This window comes from Lontra canadensis, unplaced genomic scaffold (genome assembly GCF_010015895.1).
Source record: "Lontra canadensis isolate GAN:19392208 unplaced genomic scaffold, GSC_riverotter_1.0 scaffold35, whole genome shotgun sequence".
Classification (NCBI taxonomy): domain Eukaryota; kingdom Metazoa; phylum Chordata; class Mammalia; order Carnivora; family Mustelidae; genus Lontra; species Lontra canadensis.
The window spans coordinates 12,585,824-12,609,834 of NW_022631029.1; the positions used below are offsets into that span (position 1 = coordinate 12,585,824).

A 24,011-nucleotide genomic window follows, 5' to 3' on the forward strand; every position below is an offset into this window, starting at 1 on the left:
ACCAAATGCATAGTGTTGGTTTTTATTCACCCCTTAAACACTAAAAGGTAGTATTGGCCACTTTGACTCCCATCAAAGATCAAGAAACCAAATTATCTTATATTAAAGATGACATGGATAGTGCTTCGAGTCAAACTGCTACTAGCATTTAGGGAAGGGAGGCAAAGTCCAGAAACAGTATTCTCTCCATATTTTTATTGTAGAATGAAATTATGTATGTGTGGACAAGGACCATTTGCTTTTTTGTGAAGGGGCGGGCATTGTAAACATCCTGAACTTGCTCATACATACACAATTTGCCTTGAAAGTGGAAGAAAATATCTGCGGTGAATTTTTAAATAAGTTTTCTTTGATAAGGCCATTCTTAGGGGTCCTGTGCATGGTATCCTACAGGGCCATTTGAAGAAACCATTTTTTTACTCATCTCTTTGGGGGTGGTGGTAAGAATAAGCCTGTGCTCTGGTAGAAGGTACAAGATGGTGACCTGAAATGGTGTAGAATTCAGGTCCTAGACATTTCTAGGCTGCAGAACCGGCATACTGGATTCCGTGGCTCAGTTGCTATTGTCACTAATGACGGATTCCACTAATAAGACTCGATTTATTAGGTCAATGCAAAAAGCTTCCTCTAAGCATTTTTGTCCTCTCCTTTAAGTTGTTCCCATTCCAGTCTACTGTCCTGTGTTTGCACCCAGAACCCTCAGATAGGTGTGTTTATTCAGTCTGGGCATGCATTCCTCATGGTGCTTTGATGTTCTTAGGGTTTTTTTTTTTAAGATTTTATTTATTTATTTGATAGAGGTCACGAGTAGGCAGAGAGGCAGGCAGAGAGAGAGAGAGGGAGAAGCAGACTCCCCGCTGAGCAGAGAGCCCGATGCGGGGCTCGATCCCAGAACCCCAGGATCATGACCTGAGCCGAAGGCAGAGGCTTTAACCCACTGAGCCACCCAGGCACCTCAAAGGAGTTCTTAGTTTTTTGTGCAAGAATTACCACAGAACTTTCGTGAGGGGTGAGTTTGCCTTCTGTCCTTGGTGCATGCATGCATCTGTGTGGGTGTGTTTCTATAATTTCTTTTAAAAGTTCAGGTTTCAAAACTCCTATTTCATACAACATTCCATGAGTCTTAAAATGCAAAAGCCATTATCTGCACACTGGAAGCATCCCCCCCCCCACCCCGTTGTCTGCTGCTGTGTTTCAGAAATTCTGACAAGGGCGTGGAGGTTGCCTTCCTCGGCACTCGTACCGGCCTCTCGAGGATCAACCTGTTTGTCGGCGCTGAGCAGCTCACCAATCAGTAAGTAGGAAGGCTCCTCCGCAGGGGCCCCGGGAGCCGCTGAAATGGGAAATTCAAAGGGATGCTTGTGTTTCTTGATTCCACGAGCTGTAGAAATAAAATTCAGGCCGCCCCGGGGCCTGCTGACATTGTTCCCCTCTGTTCTACCACGGGGGCCCCAATGTGTGTGTTCACCTGCCTGTTGGCCTTTCCACAACCCTTTGTTCTTCACGCTCGCTGGCTTCTGTCCACCGTCCTGGAGTCCTCTCCCGTGCTGGTGAGTCATTGCAGGATCTGGCGATGGTGGGGTGGCCGGGGCAGCAGCCAGGAGGAGGACTCCTGACGAATGGCTCCAGGGCAGTCAGCTGCTCCGCGGTTCTGCGGAGGAATTCCTGCCTGTCCGAGAATCAGGATTTCAAGTCTGTTGTTTATTTGTTTGTGTATATGCTTTCATAAACCTCGGAGCCTCTGCGTGGGCCTGAGGGCCGCGGAGCCCCACACCCGGGAGTGGGCAGTCTGGTGGGACGTGGGTTGGACAGCGTTTCCTTGTGCTTCCAAAGAGACCCAGATGGACAGCGGGCCGGGCTTCCCCGAGTGCAGGACCCAGATGCCCTTGGAAAGCACTGCTCAGCCTCTGTGTCTACATTGAACATCAGGGTCTTACCACTTCGAACTGGTGTTGGAGCAGAGCTGGAGGGAGCTTGGGAAGTCTTTTCTGACCCTATTAATGTTTCTCAGTTTTTTGGTTTTGTTTTGTTTTGTTTTGTTTTGTTTTGTTTTGTTTTGTTTCTCTGAAGTAAGAGGCAGTTTTAGGCCAGGGACAAATCTAGTCCAAGATTCAGAAAGTTTGCCAAGTATGGATGAGAGGGTTCAGACATCACCATAGGACCTCACACACCCTGACCTAGGGATACCTGGGGGGTGAATAACGAAGCCACAGGCTGGCCACCGATCTTAAAGGGGCTGGCCCCACAGAGACCCGAGCAGGAGGTGCTCCTGCCCCAGCAAGCCCCATTCAGCAGTGCTCTGCCTCTTAGCCGAGACCCCGACTGCAACCACGTGAGATTATAAACCAAGTCCGGTAAACGGCGTATCCGTAGATCTGGAGATGGTTTGTGACCTGGCTTTCAATTCCTGCTCTTTCTTAGCATCTCAGATTTGTCATTTAGGAGGTTGGTTGCAGTTGTGACTTGATTTTTTCCAAGCCCTCTCTAGCCCTTTAGCTCTGCCCAATTGTTTTTCCAGAGGGCAAGTTCTTAGAAGGACTAGAAGTGTCGAGACACACATCACCTTCTCCTTTTGGGACCTAGAGAGACAGAAGGAGACACAGAAACGGACTTTCTCATGCTCAGGAGAAAGGCTGTTGTTTGTCTTGAGATTAAAACAGATAAACCAGAAGAACCACCACCACAACAAAACAGAACACCTTGCTAGTCTGACCTGTAGATCACACTCAGGACTGTTGGGGGGAGCACCTGGCTCGGCCCACTGGTTTGCCTCTGAGAAATGGCAGTGGTGATCTCCCTGGGTTCTTGTGAGCATCAAAAAAACTATAGACGTAGAGCCATGTTGAGAAGCTAAAAATACCTGCAGGTACAGGTTAGTTCTGCTCTGTGACACTACTACTGTGACCCGGAGTGAGTAGTCATTGGATATCTGGACGGATGAGATCATTTTCCGTCTTCAAGAAACTGATACCATTGGTTCATATGGAGACATCTTGTGGCATATATATTCATATAGAGGCACAACGGAATCGAGTTCTGTTGTCTGAGGGTCTCGTACCTGTCTACCCCATTCAAGTAAATGGCATTTTTTAAAATTTAGATTTATTTGTTTGAGAGAGAGAGAGAGCAAGCCAGCATGGGGGAGGGGAGAGTGGGGCAGCCAGAGAGGGAGAGAGAGAATCGCAAGGGGACTCCCCACCGAGCGCGGAGCCCGACGCGGGGCTTGATCTCACAACCCTGAGCCAAAATCAAGAGTTGGACACTTAACCAATTGTGCCACCCCGATGGCAAATGATATTTGTTAAGACCCAACCATTCAGATACACTCTTAGCCAGGGCTAGAAAGCTTTTAGATGTTCTGTGTTTTCAAAGAAGGCATACAGAAGAGTGCAAAGTGACGGGGGGAGGACTAGAGACTATGAAGCCCCGCCTCAGGACTGACTGGTCCTAGCATCAGTCTTACACCGCGGTTCCATCTCCCAGCACCACCACCTGCTTTTAGAAGCACCTTGATTCTCGCTCATGGCCCCTGGACTTGTCCATGTCAGCAGTGAATCTTGCGCCTTCAACCTGGCCTCTTGGAGCACATGTAGGACACATGTAGACACAGTGATGTCAGCCTCTGCAGGGTGGCTCTGCTCCTCCCAGAGTTCTGAGTCTAAGAGATGATTGCTTCATACCTTCCTTGTGAACCATAGAGAATGCAAGAAGCCCCTGAGCTCCGAGAATCCCATATACTTGTGGGAGCCATTTTCAGTTTCTAGCCTGTGTTCTGTAACTCTGATAGAATCGTGGTAAGTGTATTTTTTCTTCTCAACTTGTGCATGAGGAAATGGGGCTCAGAGACTCAACCTGTCTCACACACCACCACAACAACAGCTAGTATCCAGAAGTAGGCTTTCATCCTCCCCAGATGAATCACTGCTTGGTAGTTGTCAGGAACCTGCAAGGTTTCCTGGCAACCAGACCCTCTGCTGTTAACACCAAAGCCAATGGAGATGGAGCACTGCAGACTCCCGCTGGCTGCCTTGGGTGCCAGCAGGGGCTGGTTGTGGGCAGCAAGCACTGTGCCCTCATTATGCAGTGTTCCAAGCCTATCACCTGCTGTCCTCAAATGTGCCCATCAGTCTAAGCTATTTTCCCACCTTCCGGGCCTGGAAAAGGGCTCCCTGTAGCACCGTTAACTGCTGAATGAGAAGGGTGCCTTCCTCCCCATGGTTATATGCATCCTGTCATTGAACAGGACCATCGCAAGTGAAAATGCATGGTGCGGTGTGGGAGGCGGCTGTCCCTTCTTCCCGGGCCTAGGCAGCAGAGTCTCCTTCACACACCTGTCCAAGTCAGGTTTAGGAAGAATCTCATGTCTAAAGAAAAAAAAAATGCAAAAGCTTACATTTCAGAATTTGTGAGTCGTATGGATTTTAGGGTGAGAAAGCATTACCACTGAACAGATCAGTGCCAGGAGGAGCTGGTCTATAACCTCAGTCCTGTCTCTTCCCACGCCCCGCACTCTGAATAATTCAGGTCTGTGCACCATCTCAGCCCCGCTCACGACTCCACAGATGGTCTTCTGAATGACAGCAGAGAGCCTTTACGTGGGAACATGGCCATACGGACGAGGAAATTTGAAAGAATTGAGAAATCCTGTTTAGAAAAGATGTAGCGGACCACTTTGAATACTTGAGGAGATGGTATCAGAATACGAGATTTGATTTATCATGTGATCATTAAGCATACGATGAGTGTCTGATGAGTGCCAGGCCCTGGAAATGTCAAGAAAAATAAGGTCTCTGCCCTTAGAGAGGAATTAGGACATAGTAGTGCAAGTTAAAAGGAGGCATATGGGGGCGCCTGGGTGGCTCAGTGGGTTAAAGCCTCTGCCTTCAGCTCAGGTCATGATCCCAGGGTCCTGGGATCGAGTCCCGCATCTGGCTCTCTACTCAGCGGGGAGCCTGCTTCCCTTCCTCTCTCTCTGCCTGCCTCTCTGCCCCTTTGTAATATCTGTCTGTCAAATCAATAAATAAAATCTTTAAAAAAAAAAAAAAGGAGGCATACGTCCATGCTAAGAACTTTAAGGGTGGCCTCCAATGGTATGGGTTTCCTCTGGGAGTGAGCTCTGCATCTTAGGAAGAGATCAAGGGATCACTGGTTGGCCATACCCTAAAACTACAGAAAGCTTTCCTGAATTAGAAGCCAATTCAAGTAGTTTCCAAGAACCAAATAATTGTAACTTAGCATATAAATTCAGCCATGCTGTAACAATGTAGAATATTTGAGTATTTGTCTCCCTTGTCTGTGGGATCCAACTCCGCACTGCAAAAGGCTAGATAGAAAGTAGTGCCATTTCTGATTTCATGAGTGGCCTCTTCCCTGCATACACACTGTCCCCTGATTGTTCTTCCTTCCTGCAAGCCCTCTGCAGACTGTGGGCTAGCGGGGCAGTTCCTTCCTCTCCTGAGTCCTACTGTATGTGTGTCTGGAGAGGAACAGGAAGGAAGGGAGGAAAGAAGGGAGCAAGGATCTCTACGTGGCCAACTCCTACCTCTGTTACACTTTTTCTAAGAAAAGTAAAAATCTACTTAAGAAGTTGCTCTTCCCAAGGATATGTGATCACGTGTGAATTTTAAGGCAAGACAGAGCTTTCTGAATTCCTTTATCTTTGGATATGGTTTCTGGAGGCTTTGTTTGTTTGCTTGTTTTAGATGCTAAGACAGTCCGTTCACTAGATATACTAGGAAAAATCATTTCCTCACTGGCAGTCTGATTGCTGGGTTCTACAAGGTATTTGAGTAATTTGGGGCACAGTGTTAGGTTCCCTCTGCACTGGGAAAGGCAGGCTGGGGTTCTGGAAGCCAACACCATTTTTACCCAACAAAGGTGGCTGGGACGCATTGGCATCTGGCTTTTCCTTGCTGAGTGATGCCAGGATCCTCCCCTCCCTCCCCTCCTCCTTTCCTCCTCTTCTCCCTTCCCTTCCCTCTCTTCCAGTTTTATCGAGAAATAATTGGCAAACACAACTGTAAAACTTTCAGACGTACAGCATGACGGTTTGGGTTATGTATATGGTAAAATGATTACCACAGTAGGTTGATTTCACATATCTCATGAAGATAAATTAACAAACAGGAGAAAAATCTCCCTGTGATGAGAACTTTTAGGATTTAGTCTCTTCACACCTTGACTGTGGGTCCTGCAGCCACGTTAGCTATAGTCCCCTTGTGCCATGACAGCCTTAGGACCCACCTGCATTATCCCTGGACACTTGGACCTTCTCACCACCATCCTCTAATTCCCCTTGCCCCCATTCCCTGCCTCTGGTGACCACAACTCTGGTCTCTTTTTCTGAGTTTGGTGGGGTTTTTTTGTGTGTGTGTTTTTTGTTTGTTTGTGTTTCTTTGTGTTCCATTTCCACGTATAAGTGAGCTCATACAGGATTTGTCTTTCTGTGTCTGATTATTTCACGTAACGCTTTCAAGTTCCATCCGTGTTGTTGCACATGGTAGAACTCTATCATTTTTTATGGCTGAGTAATATTCCATTGTGTGTATTCGTACCACCATTTCTCTTTCCATTCATCCATCGATGGACACTTAGGCTGTTTCCCTCTCTTGGCTGTTGTAAATAATGTTGCAGTAAGCAGCAAATATCATTTTGAGTCAGTGTTCTCGTTTGCTTTGCGCGTATTCCCAGCAGCAGAATGTCTGGGTCAGATGGTAGTCTTATTTTTAAGTTTTTGAGGATCCTCCATACTGTTCTCCACAGTGGCTGCTCCAGTTTCCATTCCCATCAACAGTGCACAAGGATTCCCTTTTCTCTGCGCCTTTGCCAACACTTGCTGTCTCTTATTTTTTGATGACAGCATCCGAACCAGTGGGAGGTGATATCTCACTGTGCTTTTGATTTACATTTCCCTAATGACCAGTGGTGTCAAGCATCTTTTTGTGTATCTGTTGGTCATTGGTATGTCTTTTTGGGAAAATTGTTTATGCAGGTACATTGCTCATTTTTAAATTAGGTTATCTGTGGCTTTTTGATGTGTTCTTATTCCTTTCCATTTCAAGGGACTTCCTGAAAGCTGGAGACAAGGAGAACATTTTCAATGCAGATCATTTCCCTCTCTGGTACCGAAGAGCTGCTGAGCAAATTCCTGGGAGTTTCGTCTACTCCATCCCATTCAGCACAGGTGGGTGTCCTTGTTGAAGGCGGGGGTCTGTCTGTCTGGTCCTGCTGACCCAGGCATTGCATGCCGGGTGTAGGGGAGCTGTCTGAATGCTGGAGCGAGGCAAGTTCTATCTTGACAGTGAATGCTGAATATTGGCCTAGCAGTGAACCATCGACCTGTCCCATAAGTATAACGACCCCAAGTAAAATGGAGCTTTTGCTTAACTAGAGTGTGCAAAGAGTGTTTCAGGAAGTAGGACTGGTGTTTTTTTACTGTGTGGAACTGGAGTACAGACATCTCAGTAGATTTTTTTTAATGTTGTCATGGCCCCACTTAGAGAAGATTCAAGGAGGCATAACATCCTTTGCCAGAACCTTCAGTGAGTCACACTACTTTGGAGGCCCACAATTCCCCCATCAGAAACTAAATTGATTCGGATCCACATGCAGGAGGGAAGGCTTAGAGATTGTGTGTGTAGCCTTGTGCTCTCCTGACAGAGGGTTACGACCAAGGAAAAGCACATAGCCAGTGATTTTTCTAGTCCTGAGACTTTATAATATTTAAAAAAAAATTAAGGTTGCCTCCCTCCAAAAAAGAACTGAACACCATCTTATATCAACCAGGTTTAGAATCAAAATAAACTGAAAATAGGTTTTAATTGCCCTTGGCTTTTTCTTATCTCTCATAGCTGATACTTTTTGGTGCCCATTTTCTTTAAGACTCTGACTATGCTTTGTAGTTAACTTTGGAGGTGGATAAGACCTAGTTCTATAAGCTTGGATTGCTTTGGACCATTCAAACTATACTTACGTTTTACCTTAGAACCTCTCAACCTAGTCTTCTGCAAACATTCCTAAATCAACCCTAATGGGGGTTCTCTAGTGCTTCGTGTCCAATTCCCCTCCCTGATTCTTAGCTTCGCTCATTTCCACGAATGAACACATCTTCAGAAAGAGCGCTTTCAAAAAATTTGCAGAAGACATGTTGACAAGAGTTCTCAAATAATTAGGTGAATAGATTCATTAGGAAGAGGGTCATTAACGAAGCTGGTCAAGGAAAGGCTAAATGTTACTGTAGAAATTCCCTGAGCAGGTGTAATTTTAGAAGCGATTATCTTAGATTCTTTCCAGGATCGAGATTCTTGGAGTCTACTCCTTCGTATCCACACCCACACACGTGTGTGTTCTCATAGACAAATGTGACTAAAGCTCTTTCTTTGTGTCTGTTTGTATGATGCTTTATTGTCAAATATATCAACTGGGAGACAGTGAACTTTCTCATTCTGCTGCAAACCTATCCAGGTCTTCTTTTATCATGTAATGTCGTGATGCTTTCTCTTTCTTGATCTTCTAAGAAAAAAATAGAACTTGGCTTGCTAGAATTGGGTTGGAAGCATCAAGTTATCCTTTTTTCTCACAGGATGGGTTTTGCTCCAAGCTGGACAGGGAGAAGGAGCCTTGGGAAATCAGAGTTATGAGCGATCAGCCCCTGTGTATGTTTGCTTTGTTACTTTTCACCATTTTCCCTATAGAAACTTACATCTGAGAAAAACAAATTCTGGTTAATTGGGACTGGTGTAGAGTTGGTTTTTGGCAAGTAGGATTTTCATTGAACTTTCAATGAAATCCTATAATCAAGAGGAATTTACCTTGTTCATGGTAAAGTTAAGGATGACTTATCTTAGGAGATTTCATTCTTCCTTTGGATTTGGAGAGGATGCTAAACATTAAGTTCAAGTGTTGTGGTGGAGCTCTTCCTCATTTTTTTCTACTGTGTGTTGATTACCTGTATGCACTGGAAAAGAAACTAATCTTTATTACTGCTTAGACTTGAGCCAGAAGAAAATTCTCAATTGCTTTGGTCATAAGTGTATTCAGATTCAGGACTGCCTTCTCCCTGTTTCCCAATTCAATTGAATTCCATTCCTCAAAACCTTTTATAAGGCAAGCATTGTACTAACAATGATTAACCCAGGGGCTTTGAAATTTCTGCTCAGTGTCTTTCAATTTATGGGTATTAGAATCATTGTTAGTAAATGAAAATCTCTTAGTAGTAATGCCATATTGTTACCACATTAATAAAAGTTTGAAATGGGGATGCCATTCTGAGTCTATCTCTGATTGGAATGGGTTTTGCTAAGAAAAACTGAGCTTGAAATTAGAATTTTATAAGTCAGTAAAGTCATCACCAACAAATGAGAGCTGAAGTTCCCGACGTGTGGAACCATTTCAAAACCTTATCTCATGTAGCCCTCCGCGGCTATATTCAGAGAGGCAGTGTAAATATGTCACTGACAAGAGTAAACACTGTAATTAGGAACCACAAATCATAAAAAGATGTGTTCCTCCAAGGGTGAGTAATAATTTTGATGTGAAGAGGCTGGACACCCCCACCCACTGCGGTGGTCAGAACTCGGTACACTAATTCCCCTAACTGAAAGGACTGTCTCCACAACACCTGTGGCTTCACAGAGTTGATCTGCTATGGGTTCTGGGAACCAAGCACCATTACCCTCTGCTAGGTTGGTGACCGTAGGCCAATATGATTTTTCTCTTAACCTATGCACGTGACTCTCTCTAGTTTTGTCGTGATGGTTTCTATTCTTTCAGGAATCGTCAACAAAAGCAACGTGGTGACAGCGAGTACCTCCATCCAGCTCCTGGATGAACGGAAATCTCCTGTGGTGGCAGGTAAATGATGGATTTTAGTCAATTAATTTAATAAACATGGCCTCCATTCGATCTGGCCAATCAACTGCTTCTACGCGGCGTGTCTGTTCTTCACAGAGTAAGTTTTGAAAGGAAACAAAAATGAAAAATTACTTCTTCCTTAGCTTGGTGTCCTCATTACAATTCCAGGTTCTGACAGCTGGCTGTGTTGGATGGAACCACGGGAAATCTTTCCCAGCAGCCTTCCTCTTAAACTCTGAGCCAGTAAGAAACTGTTGGTACACACAGAGGAGAATTTCTTAAACGTAGGCAGCATGCTCGTTTAAAGTAAGCTCCAGAGCTGAAATGTGCCTTCTGTGAAGAGCCCGAGATTTTCACCCCTCTCCTCCTGCTAAGGAATTGGAGTTAGATGTATGTGCAGGGGCCAGGTTTGGGAAAGGAGAAAGCCAAAATGTTTCATGAGGTAGTCTCGAGTTGTCAAAGAAATCCTGTCTCTGGCTTTTGCCATCTCTTTCACTCTCAAGGGTGGCAGTAGATGTCTGTGGTGGCTGGGGGCTTTCATTGCTGACCTTTTGGCCTAAATTAGGGTCCGAAACTGCCCCAAGTGTTCCTTGGAGGACAGCTGATGACAAAAATGGAGTCTGTAAGTCTGTCCAGCACCTCGTCTATTTCTGATATTGGTGGAGCCATTGGTTGGTGGACGGGATGGGAAAGACCCTCCAAGCACCATCGTGATGCTGGTTAGATTTACCAAAGGGAGTTGTTCCATTTCTGGGCAGCCTCCCTGAATAAGCTGTACTGTAGGGGAACATTGAACATCAGATATTGTATCTTTGCACACTGTGAATATTTGTGGGAAGGACTACGAATGGAGCAGACATGTTTGAAGTGGTGGTTCTCTGGCTGGGAAACAATGGCCTCCTTTCCCCACTTTATTTCTGACTTAGCCTATGCATCATAATTGTATTAGTAGGGATTGAAAGGTCTGGGGACAGTTGCCCTGGTTGTTCCTGGCTTGTTGGATAGGGGAAGGAAGACGGTCTTATGTATCTGACTTGTATAGCCTCTTGAACTAGACAGACCTGTAACTAATCAGCCAGGAGATAAGGACTCTGGGGTTTCACGGCAGCTGTCTTCAAATTTTGTCACCTAGCATCTCCTTGAAGAAGAAAGTAGGAGACGGGATCGTTTAACTCAGTAGGGTTCCTTGAAGAAAGTAGGAGACGGGATCATCTAACTCAGTAGGGTTTACTTTTGCTCAAAGGAGGTGAGCCTTGCTTACCCCTAGGGTGACCCTTCCAGCCAGTTCTGGAGGCTCGTGATCTCCTTGGATTGGGGCCACTCCCACAGCAGCTGTCAAAGACGTGGTCTGACCAAAGTGACTGTGCGTCTGTTTGGAATTTTCTGAAAACATTTTCGTTAGATTTCTCATTCAGTCATCGTGAAGAATGTTCTGTGTGGGCCGTAAGATCACCGTGCCCAGCCCAGCCACCCCAGTCCAGGCTGGCAAACCCAGCTCAAATGTTTCCAAACACCTAATATTTCATAAATGTCTGGCTGAGAATGGGTGAAATGGGAACTCAGCCTGGTACTGTGCATGTAGTGTGGAGGAGAACACGAGTTTTCCAGATGGTTTGCTGATCTAAACTGGTCTACTGTGGAGTGACATGGCTGCCCAGAGACCACAGGCAGGTCCTGAGACACGCTTTGGCCAACCGTGAGTGGGTGGAAGAAACATCCTGCTGTTTACTGCTACTCAGTGTGTATCAACCAGTCCCCATCTTCAGAAGATAATTACAGAGCAAGACAAAGAAGCAAGGTTACCCAAGGAACTGTATTTAATACTTACCTTTCAAAACTGGTGGTGATTAACCTTCTTTTGAAGAGTGTGTTTGGTAGACTAAGTAAAACAGATTTGATTGGTCTGCTCTTGAAGGCCGCTGGGGATGCGGCACCATGAAGGCAATGACCTGAGGAGGACCCTTCCGTCTCCAAGAGCAGAGTGGCCTCTCCAGCTCTCCCTGCAGATGGTGTTGACTCTGACTCACCATCATGTCACTGTGTGATTAGGTTCGGTAACTTTCTTCTGTGTATTTTCCTCAAGTTAAGTAGACATTGTTTACTCCTCTAAAATAAAAAAAGGTCATTTTAATTGGGGAAGAAGCCTTGTTTTGGCAAGGGAAGCTGAATATGTGCCCCCACCAATGTGCCTCCCACAGCAGAGGGAATATAGCCAACTGGCAGTAATTTGGGGTTTCAATGAAATCCTTGTGTTAAATTGAAATGTCTCTGGAAGGAAAGGTGTACAACTTTGCGAACAGGTATCAAGGATGACTTTGAAAGGCCCGTGCTGCTCTCAGGCCTGATCTGGCATTCTCACGTTCATTGGCTCTGTGTGTCTGTTTGAGACAGAAAGAGTTGCTTGTTTTGTTTTGTTTTTGCTTTATTCTTTTTTTTTTCCTTTCTTTCTCTCTTTTTTTCTTGTTGTCTTTTTTTAAACAAAAACATGTAGATACTCATCTGTCAATGACATCTTTGAAGAAAGGGCAGTCCAACTGGGCAGGATGCCATCTGTGCGTCAGCCTTTCGTGCATAAATGGGCCCCATCCATCTTCTTGGCCTAGGACGTTGCTTACAGCCCTTCTCTTGAGGGACCTGCCAGCTTTCCAGCTGCCACTAGTGTGCTGGATTTTCTTAATGGCTTTCCCACTGCAATGGTAGAAGTGGTAGGACTTTCTCTTTGGCCTACCAAATCTCTCCAGAGCCCTGGAAATTTCTGTGCGTGTCAGGCCCCTCATCCGTTTTTCTGTTGTTACTAGGAACACAAACTTCAGACTATAAAGTCCACATAGGTTTGTCACTCCCTCTGTCACCAGCTAAATATGTGGTCTTGGGTCTCTGAAGGTCTATCTAAAATAAGATCGGGATCATTGCCTCCCTCACCTTACTCTGGTTTGATTTGGGGATAAAATGAAAAAAAAATAGAATATGAAAAAGTACAAAAATGCTAGGATTTGGGGTGACCTATTTTTATCTTCAAGTAGGCAGCATATTCATTGACTCATTTATCACTATTTCCTGACCCCCTTCTTTTACCAGGAGCTCTAGATATACTCAAGTTCAAGAACCAGGCTCCACAATGACATTCCCTCCCTCCCCTAGAGACCTGTAAAATAGCAGTTATTTTTAAAGCCATGTCCACAAAGGGCAGGTGAATAGAAAAGCTGGACAATTATCTAGAAGGTCCCGGAAGTCAAAGACTTTGCTCTTTTCCTCTCCCGTCACTCAAAACAGAGCCCTATAGAGTGCCCGAGGCACAGTGGTGTGATCTTCAATAAGAATTCTATAAAATGAATTGAACTTGTAGAAACCTGTTTTGCCCTCACTTAGTTATTATTGACTTGAGTTCCATAAATCACATAGATCATGTGTTAATTCTCTACTATGCTCTTAATGGGGAGACTGGGCCGTATTGACCAAAGTCACGGGTGCTGCTTCTACCACGAGAGGATGGAAATGACATGGAGAGAAAAAGAGATGCATAGAGGGAAGACCTGAGTCCCCAGGGAAGGTGGAACTGTGCGGGGAACTTCTCCCCTCCTTGGATCATTTGTCCACCCCCCACCCCCCGTTCTCCTTCTGGACTCACTCTGACGAATGCACAATACAGCATCTCGGTTTCCCCTAACGAAGTTCAGATTTCAGGATTTTTTAAATAACTGATAATAAATTCTGATTTTTTTTGCATTTGCTTTACAATATAAATTTTAGCATATCAGAATATAGATATGAACCTCTATAGATATAGAACCTCTTCTACAAGTGTTCCAGTTGGATTTCTTAAGTAAAATTTAAAAACTCTCCAAAGGCAAGGGCAGTTGCGATTATCTTTGTATTCCCAGTACTAAGCACAAAGATTGATATGTGACAAAATTGTCAAAGATTGTGGCAGAATAAATAACTCACAGGAGATGGGCTTCATTTTCTTCTGTCCTGTGTAGTTATGTAAGTGCAAATTGTACCGTCCAGACAAGGGGAGCACAGTATTTGACGAAAATTCTAAGAGGCACAGTCAGCAGCTACAACTCCAACCCATGCCCCAGTAATCGGACACAGACCACTATGGATATTTTAAGGAATAGAAGAACTGTATAGTGCCCTAACCTAATGGCAGCTGTGCTGGCCCAGTAGTTATCTCTGCATCAGTAAATGTCTTTTCTGGGGTCTGAGCGTTGAAGGGATGCTTAGAATAGCTAATCTCATCAGCAGCGGAAAAAAAAAAAAAGAAAAGAAAAAAGCGTGTGAGAGACCCTAGAGGCATTGTTTTCCTACAGAAGCAATTTTTTTAAAAACAGATTTTTTTGAGATGTGATTTACACACCAAAAATTCACCTATTTAAAGTGTAAAATTCAATTATTTTTTGTAAATTTGGGGGAGCTCTGATATGCCAGTCTGTTTCTTTGAAAGGAGCATGTTAAAAAATAAAAAGAAGCATAAAAATATTTTAAAAAATAAAAAATATAAAAAAATAAAAAGAAACACATTAAATCCATTCATTGGGAGGAATTTGAAAATGGGGTGATGTGGCCTCATTTATATAATTCTAGGCAGTTAGTGAAGGGGAATGCTTGATGTTAGGACAGATCTCACTTTAACCAGCTAATCAGGGAACACTGTGGGCCACTAGCTATTGCAGGTATGTGATATTTAAACTGAGTCTACTGCTTAATATGAACCTTTCATTAGAAATGGGTGAATAATGGTTGGCAAGATGTTGTAGGCAAGTCATCAGATTAACAATATTCCTTTGGTGGCATTTCACGTATTTGGGGCATACTAGCTAGCTAGTGTGGCAGGAATTACTGCATACTCGTTAATCTGCATTGCTAAGCTTCTAGTTTGACAGATCTGAGCAACAGGAGTATTTCATCTTGGCAGAAATGAATACTTACCCATTAAACCAGTAGTTCTCCACCAGGGGCAATTCCATCCCACCCAGGGGACATTTGGTAGCGCGCGGCAACATTTTTGTCCCAACTGGGTAAGAGGGGGATGCTACTGGCATCTAGTGGCTAGAAGTTGGGGATTCTGCTAAACGTCCTATAAGACTCAGGACAGACCCTGAAAACATGAAGAATTATCTGGCCCAAAATGTCAGTAGGAGAGAAATTTAGAAAACGACAGGCAAACTCCAACTTTTAGCACTTTCAAATTCAAATTCAAGGGGCGCCTGGGTGGCTCAGTGGTTAAAGCCTCTGCATTCTGCTCAGGTCATGATCTCAGGGTCCTGGGATCGAGCCCCATATTGGGCTCTCCGCTCAGCGGGGAGCCTGCCTCTGCCTACTTGTGATCTTTGTCTGTCAAATAAACAAATAAAATCTTAAAAAAAAATTCAGATTCAAAATGTTTTCCCTTATAGGCCCATTTATTAAAAAAAAAAAGATCTTGTTCATTTCTTCATTCTGTAATTAAATCATTCAATACATGTAAATCTAGCACGTACTGTGGACCTAGTGCTGGGGACATAGCTGGGAACAAGCACCCTCGGGGTCATTGCCGAGTGTCTGGAGGGTTGTTGGCTGATACACTAGGAGGGCGCTGTTGGCATGGCGTCGCCCCTGGAGGCTGGGGTGACAGCTGCCCGGTGAAGAATCCTTCCACCCAAATGCCACAGCACTCCCTGAAAACACTGAGTAAGTGTTTCTCCAGCTGCTACCAGTGGAGAGCTCCATTTGTGTGGGATACACAGAAGCAGACACGTATTGCAGGAATGGGAGAAATGGGAGGAGGAGGGCGAGAGGAAGGACCCCAGACTGGTAAATACGCTATAGAAAATTGTCCGTGTTAGGGCGCCTAATGGCTCAACCAGTGAAGCTTCTGCCTTTAGCTCCAATCATGATCTCAGAGTCCTGGGATCGAGTCCCGCATCAGGCTCCCTGCTCAGCAGGGGAGTCCCCTTCGCCCTCTGCCCCTCCCCCCTGCGCATGCGCTCTCTCTCTCTCACGCGCAGATGAGTAAGTCAATTTTAAAAATCTTAAAAAAGACAGAGCAGGGTAAAGAGAGGAGGTGATGCTGTCTGTGGCAAAGGCAGAGGTGCGTGCTCTACTTCACCCATGTCTGTTTGGCTGTGTGGCGGGGCTGTGCCTCTCCAGCCTGGGAAGGTTGGGGCAGGTCAGGGAAGGCCTGACCCGAGCAGCATTCCAGGTGGTGAGATGCAGCCACCATGCCCAGATCCGTGGGAAGGGCATTCCAGGCAGACGGAACCACTTCAAGAATCTTGAGTGAGACCTCTCCTACATGTTGTAGCCACGTTCCAGGTGCTGTGAGACACAGACGAGCATCTCAGGTGTCAGGGGTATTTAGTGCGATCTTGAAGCAGGACCGACAGGCAGGTGGGCAGATGATGCACGGAGAGGTGGGACACCCAAGGCAGGTCTGCGTTCTAAATGTCAGCTACGAGGTGAGGCTTTTTATGTGTTTGGCATTTGGTTTTCTGCCTTTTTTTTTTTTTTTTTTTTAAGCTGACAAATAGCAGCAATGCAAGGGCACAAAAGAGGTCTAAGCCAGTATGACTGACAACAGCAAACATCACAGAAATGGGTTAATGGCGGGGCTGCCAATTATGCTGTATTTCAAGTCGCCACATAGAACAGCTGCTCCGCATACCACCGTAGGCAGGGAGTGGGGGCACGGTAAGGATTCCTGTTCCAGGATTAAAAATAGCCCAGAGTTTTGAGAAACCGGATCCGGTGTGCTAACTCCCCAGGATACTCACTGCCAGGAGTTGCTGTCCTTTTATAAACCTCATCAAAAGCTCCAGCGTATCCTCCACCCAAAAATCAGTGGCAGAGTTTTCAGATAACAGGTCCTCATGCCCGGCTTGTGCATTCTGAATCGGCAAGTTGAGACCCCTCTCTTTGAGGTCAGGATGTGAGTTGGGCATTAAAGCCAACGTGAACCAAGGCTTTGGAAGTGAGCCCAGGGCCTTTTCACCCCTCTTATAAAATGAGGTTGATGGGGGCTTCAGTTGGGTTTCGAAAGCAATCTCGTTTTTGAAGAGGGAGATTGATTTTATCACAGACAAGGGAAGGGATTTATCAATAATGGGGAATAACTTACACCCAGGTTCTATCTGGTTTTAGGGGACCCTGTCAAGGGGATTCCTGTCAAGAGAAATAAATTTGTTATAAATATAGATACAGGGCTTGACCATGAGTAGCAGCTAAATTATTGCGGTTGCTTCTGTTGTACTCCTGGCTACACCCACCACTACTCACTCGCCGGTACTTACAGCCACGTGCTGTTCTCTGTGAAAACTTGCACAGGAAATGCCGTTACGTTATCTTGACATGTTTCACAAAACTTTGAGACTTGCACTTTCAGGTACCTGTGCCTCAGAGCAGAGGATGGCCAACTATAGCCCATGGACCACATCTGGGCTGCAGCCATGTTTTGTTTTTTTATAGTTTTATTGAGATATATTTCCCACTATAAAATTCACCCATGTAAAGTGTACAGTTTATTGGACTTTAGTGTATTCACAGAGTTGTGCAACCATCACCACAATCTAATTTTAGAACAATTTCAGGGTGCCTGGAGGGTTCAGTTGGTTAAGCCTCCAACGCTTGGTTTCGGCTCAGGTTATGATCTCACAATGGGAGGTGGACCCTTGCATTGGGCTCCATGGTCAGTGCAGAGTCTGCCTCTCTCTCCCTCTCCCTCTGCTTCGACCCCTGCTGTGCTGTCTCTGTTTCTCAAATAAATAAATAAAATAAATTTAGAATAATTTCAATATTCCAGAAAGAACCCCTTGTACATACACACTCTCATTCTTGATATCCTATTCCCTATCCCAGCCACAGGATACCACAAATTTACTTTCTGTCTTTATGGATTTGCCTATTCTGGACATTGTAGACATAGGGAAACACACAGGACATGGCCTTTTGTGATTAGCTTCTTTCACTTAGCTTAATGCTTTCAAGGTCAGTCCGTATTATAGTATATGTCAATACTTTGTTTCTTTACTGCCAAATGGTATTCCATTGTTTGTACATATGCCATTTTGTTTATCCATTCACCAGCTGATGGACATTTGGGTTCCCAGTTTTTAGCTATTATTAACAATGTTGATATGAACATACATATGCACGTTTTTGTGTTGATATATATTTCCATTTCTCTTGGGTAGTAGACACCTAAGAGTGGAATTTTGATGTCATGTGGTAACTCTATATTTGATATTTTCTAGAACTACCAAGCTGTTTTCCAAAGCGGCTGCACCATCTTACAGTCCCATCAGCAATGTATGAGGGTTCCAATTTTTCCACACCTTCAGCAGTACTTGCTATTATGTTTTCTTGATTTTAGCCATCCTAGTGGGTGTGAAGTGATTTGCATTTCCCTAATAACTAGTTATGCTGAGCATTTTTCCTGTGCTACTTGGATTTGTTCATTGGAGGATGTCTTTTTAGAGCCTTTACCCATATTTCAATTACATTATGTGTCTTTTTATTGTTGAGATATGAGTTCTTTACATATTCTGGATATAAGTACTTTTCTGATATCTACCAGCTGTTTTTGTAAACAACATTTTATTGAAATACAATTATGCCCTTACTGTCTTTGTACTCTTTCCTGTTAAAATGGCAGAGCTCGGTAGTTGGATAGAAACCATATGGACTACAAAGCCAGGAATGTTTACTACCTGGACCCTTATAGGAAAAGGCTGCCAACTTCTGCTTTGATGAAAATATGTCATAATCTATTTAAAAAACAAAGCATAAAACACTAATTTGTTGACTCACTTATTTCACCATCTTTTTATCTTATCAAAATGAAGTGGATATTTAAATCAGAGGCTATTGTAAATAAATGTTGAAGACAGAGATTCATGTTATCAGAAGGTGCCTATCTGTTGTGCTTGATGTTTTTGTATATGCGGTTACACAGAAATCCCAATCAAAGATCCCAGGCCTTCTAAAAATATATGCTTTCGTTGTCAGTCAAGATGGTGATTTACTTAATCTTTGCTCTAGTTTATAAACCTCTGAACAGTGTAATCAGCATAATGCTCGGTAGAGCATTGGAGATGCCCTCACATGCTTTGGTGGAAAACAGTTTATGGGATTGTTTTTTTCCCCAGCATGGCTCATGAGAGATTTGGGGATTTATTTAGCTGCCTTTATCCAAGCAAATCTCCTAGTGACCTTGTTGGGATCTTGATCTTGTTTAAGACTACAATATATGTGACTCATGCTAAGTGATGTGCCCACAGAGGATAAATGAGCTGATGTGAAACTCCCCTCCCCGGAAGAGAGGGACAGGCATCAGCAGAGTCCTCAGCGGGAGCATAAATGCTCTGAGAGTCAGTCTGAGAATTCTCCTATTCATGAAAAATGCTTTGGCCAGTTGATGGTGGGCAAGGGACAGTGCTGGTCAAAGACTTGGAATTCCCATGGCCTCCCAAAGTCTGTGCCCACCTTGAGCTCCTGGGTTCTATTCTGGATTAAAAGTTCTGCATGAGACCAGCTTGTCATTCCTACTTCAAGACCAAATTATATGTGAACAGGCTGAGGCAGCTGGGAGTATACGATGGTCTTTAAACAAAAAAAAAAAAAAAAGGAAAGAAAGAAAAAAATTTTGGAATGAATCCATAGTTTGTGGTCCTTTTTTATGCTTTTGATCCACTAACTTACTCCTACCGACTCCCAGATTTGTACTGATATAGTCAGGATTTAAAGCCAAAATTATTTTGTTATTGAATTATTTTATTTGTCTCATGCATTTCTTGCTCTATTGTGCTGTAGGATCATCCCACACCACCCCCCCAACCCTGTATTCTCTCCAGAACCCACCCCAGACATGTTTCATCCACAGTGAAATGCTTCTCTTTGATGCTACCTATAACTTCTACATTATGGAATCCAAACTGCAAATATTCATTATCTCACAGTTTCTGTGAGTCAGGGATCTGGGTGAAGTTTAGATGGGTCCTCAGATTCAGGGTCCCTCACAAAGGCTACAATCCAAGTACTGTGCCAGGGTCTCTCATGGGGCTGCAATGAAAGTGTTGTTGGGGCTGTGGTCTCATCTGAAGGCTCAACAAACAGAGGAAATGCTTCCACATTCACTCCTGAGAAGCAGAGCAGCATTCAGTCCTCACGCGTTGTTGGTCAGCAGCCTCCCTTACTTCCTTGCCGTGTGGCTATCTCTGCAGGTCAACTCATGATGCACAGGGTCCTTCATCATTAGACTCCTCATTACCCTGTAACCTCAGCTCTTTCTACTTCCGCCTTTACTCACTCAGCCACACTGCCCTTTTTTGTTCTTCAAGCACATTAAACTTCTATGTCAGGGCCTTTGCACCTGCTGTGCCTTCTCCCTGGGACAGTTTTCCTCTAGATATCTTCCCCACTGGCTCCATCTTTTCCTTCAAGTTTCTGCTCAACTGTTTAATGAGAGGGATTTCCTGATCACCATGTATAAAGTAGAAACTCTTCTTCTCCCATATCTCCAGTACTCTGTGCCCCACACACCTGCTTTTCCACCACCTGATATATATTTTATATGTCTTTATCTTCTCCTTCTGTGAGATATTAGGTTCCATGGAGCATATACTTTATATTTGTTATTCTCTGCTTCATCTCTGATACTTAGAAAATTGACTGGCATGCAGAAGGTGCTTAGAAATGTGTCAAATTATTGACTTTGCATTGTTTTGTAACCATATTAGCTAAATCACTCAGACTTAACTCTGACTTTAACTGACTTTAGTGCTTATCGCTGGCACTTGAATGGCATGTCTCCCACGTTTTTAAGATCTTCTTGCTCTCCTTCTCCTCCTCCCCTTTCCTCTTGCTTTTCATAATTTGTCCTTCAATCAATTAAAGTAGATCTTGAGTCATTTTTCTTCAAAAGCCATGTGTAGGTGGCACGCTCCCTGAACCATTATGTATTTGAGAACTGCAATCTTAGTTTTGTTCCTTGTTAAGTTTCATATTTTATTTGTTTGGTTGCTTTCTAGATTCCAGAATTTTTAATTTGTTCCTTAAAACTTGAAAATTTTTACCAGGATCTATTTATTTTGTTTATGTATTTTTTTCTAATATACACTGATTGAGACTTTCATGTACCAAGCATTAAGCTAGATTAACTTATAAGATTTTTTTCATTAATCTCTCTTATAGGAAGCTTTTCTTTATATATATAATTGGAGTTTTTCTTTAGCTCAGAAAAGATACCTCCTCAGACTTTCTTTCCTTCTCTGATAAATTCTAATCTATTTATCAGGAAAACTAATTATCCATATGTTAGTTCTTCACATTTGCTCCTTCATTTCTATCATCATCTATTGCTTTCAGCTCTGTTTCTTTCTTCCATATTCCTGGAGTTAATAGTCTCTATTAGGTATTCTGTATCACTGATTCAATATGTTGCAATGTTTCCTTTGTACCTCTGATGGTGGCCGTGGTCTATTTTATTCATTTACTACTTAGTAGTAATTTGTATGTATTTATTTTTATTTGTATGTATTTATTTTTATTCATTTATTATTTACTATTATTCATCATTATTATTTTATTATTCATTAGAATTTTATGATTGTTTGCAATTATTTACCCCTTTTTTCTTATAAAGGGACCTAATATCCTTGCCCATTGCCGTGTCAATCACTGTGCCTTCCTATTGGAGCTGTATGCTTCTGTGCTTCCTTAACTCTGAACTTAGCCAGATGCTTGTTGTTGCCAGTGGAATGTGAGTGGGTATAATGACACCAAATCTAATCAGAAACTTTAAAAATTTTACTAGGGTATGTTTTTAAAATAGGTATTTCATGCTTCTTCTGCATCTTGTGGGCCATGCTGCCTTTGTTCTCTCTCTCTCTCTCTGTCTTTTTTAATATCTTTTAGGAGGGTCTATTTAGGTTTCTTTCTTAATTTTCACCACCATTACAATGCGGGATGGTTGCCACTGAACAAGATGAATGACTTCCCCTTAAGTGTCCCTTATCGTTGACTTTAGATTACTCCTTGGAGGCTAAGATAGAAAACTATCTTGATATGCACAGCCTCTAAACAAACATCCAGTGTCTAGATGTCTTCCATCTAGAGTGGCATTGCAAGATGGGTAAGAGATCCCATGTCCCGTTGCCTGGTGATCTGACTACTCAGGTGAACCAAAGTTATCTGTTGTTTTCATTCCTTGTAAGAAACAGTAGATAAAAACTGTAGCCTCTAAACTGTGCTTATCTTACTGTCCTCCCTTCCTTGTATCATCCTATTATACGCTATTATTGTTGAGATTCTTCCTCTCTCATGGAGGAATACAGCAAGCTCTTCATGGCAGATATTGTAGAAGTTAAATGTCTGCAGACTTCTTACATGAGAGGAAATGGTTTCCCTCTGGTTTGTGAGTCCCCTGTCTCAGAGGAAAGACACCAGAGTAAGACTGGGTGGTGTAGACTTTCTTCCTTTGCATCCCACTCATCTATCTGATGGTCATATCTCTGCTTTGGATAGTGGGTATCCCTCCTGGAGACTTGGATATCATGAGCAGCATTCCCAATTTCTAGACCCTCATAACTTTTTTTCTTCTTTGTATTCATGAGAAACACTACTTAATAGGCAGTACTCAATTTCATAATTTTCTCAAGTAGCTGCAGGAGAGTACAGCTGAATTTCTACTCTTCCCATTCTAAGAACATCTTTACCAGCTCAGCAGGGTCATGGGTGATATAAGAACCTTCATTTTTCTTGGCTTTTCATCTGGTTTCCTGGGTCTTGGTGAGACCAGAGTCCTGGCAGTGACACACTGGCTGGTGGTTGGGTTTCTTTTCTCTGCCATATTTTAAGGTAGGTGTTGGCAGTGCTAGGAAAGGATCCCAACTCTGACTTCTTCAAACCTGTCACATCCCAAAAAGTGTTATTGGGTGTTGGCCTTAGAAAGACCCACATCCAAATTCCTACTCCACTACTTACTAGTGTTACAACCTTGAACACATAACCCAAATACAGTGATTGTCTTTCTTCTGTAATGCAGCCATGAAATACCTACAGGATTTGGTTAATACGAGGCTTAGAAAAAGTGAAAATATTACACTTGGGGAAAAACTGGCACAAAATTGGGTGCTTAAAAACATTGAATGTGTTATTACAATTAATATAATAATGCCATAATCCTGAGACTGTGGTTCACACAAAATGCATGAAGAATGGTAGAGGGGGTTGTATTATTCTTGTATTATCCTGCAGCTGCACTTGTCAAGCCTATACCCAATTACCTGTATGACTTTGGAAAAGTCCTGTTCCATTTCCATGCTTCTCTTTGTAAAATAAACATAGAAATATATCAGAGTAAGAGATAGTTTTAATCTTTATTGTTAACTCCAGTTGGTTGGTACTGGGAACCCAGAAAACAGAACTGAAATGATTGGGCTCAGAAGATCAATTTGCCATAATCTATTAGCAATGTCTAACATGGGTAGGGAGGCTGGTTCTCACACTGTCCCAAATTTGCCAAGCCTAAACTAAATGCTCTTTAGGGTTTTTCTCAGTGCCCAATCGTCCGGGTCTTTTTGATGGACCTTTGTAATTCAGTGACATCCTGTCCATCTAAATGAATATTTAGTATCAGTGGAGTCAAAAGCATGTGTGGGTACTCCAGTTAAGAATCTGAAAGGGGCATGTAGTTGGCGCAGTTGGTTAAGTATCCGACTCCTGGTTTTGGCTCAGGTCATGATCCCAGGGTCCTGGCATCAAGCCCTGCAACAGGCTCCACACTCAGAGGGAAGTCTGCTTGAGATTCCCTCTCCCTCTGCCTCTCCCGCTTGTGCTCTCTCTGTCTCTCTCAAATAAATAAATATAATCTTTAAAAAAAAAAAAAAGAATCTGAAAGGAGAGTGGTAGACCATGAAGCTGGTTCTCCAAATGGAGTGAGGTTTTGAGACTTCATTGCAATTAAAGAAAGAAAGAAAGGCAAGCATTTTTATCAAAACAGAAAACAAAATAGTTCCCTAAAGTTATGCATATAAACCACATCCCAGTGATGCCATGTAGGGTTTGGAATATCATTTGCTGGTAGATTTCTGTCCAATAACATTTAGCAATGGATTTAGCAATTGTGGGTTTGACCAAACCAGAAAGTTATTTCCTGATTTCCAATTAAAAGTTATAGGTTT

The 24,011-nt window shown here is 43.3% G+C and overlaps 1 protein-coding gene across 2 annotated transcripts in view; it reads left to right on the forward strand.

The window, feature by feature from the left end:
- The window catches only part of CACNA2D3 (calcium voltage-gated channel auxiliary subunit alpha2delta 3), an 857,887-nt gene that overhangs the window by 681,655 nt on the left and 152,221 nt on the right, over positions 1-24,011 (forward strand). For both annotated transcript variants that reach the window (XM_032868337.1, XM_032868338.1), the window contains 3 exons: positions 1,199-1,294; positions 7,062-7,183; positions 9,772-9,852. In XM_032868337.1, coding sequence (XP_032724228.1) covers positions 1,199-1,294; positions 7,062-7,183; positions 9,772-9,852 — 299 coding nt within the window. The remainder of the gene's footprint in view (positions 1-1,198; positions 1,295-7,061; positions 7,184-9,771; positions 9,853-24,011) is intronic.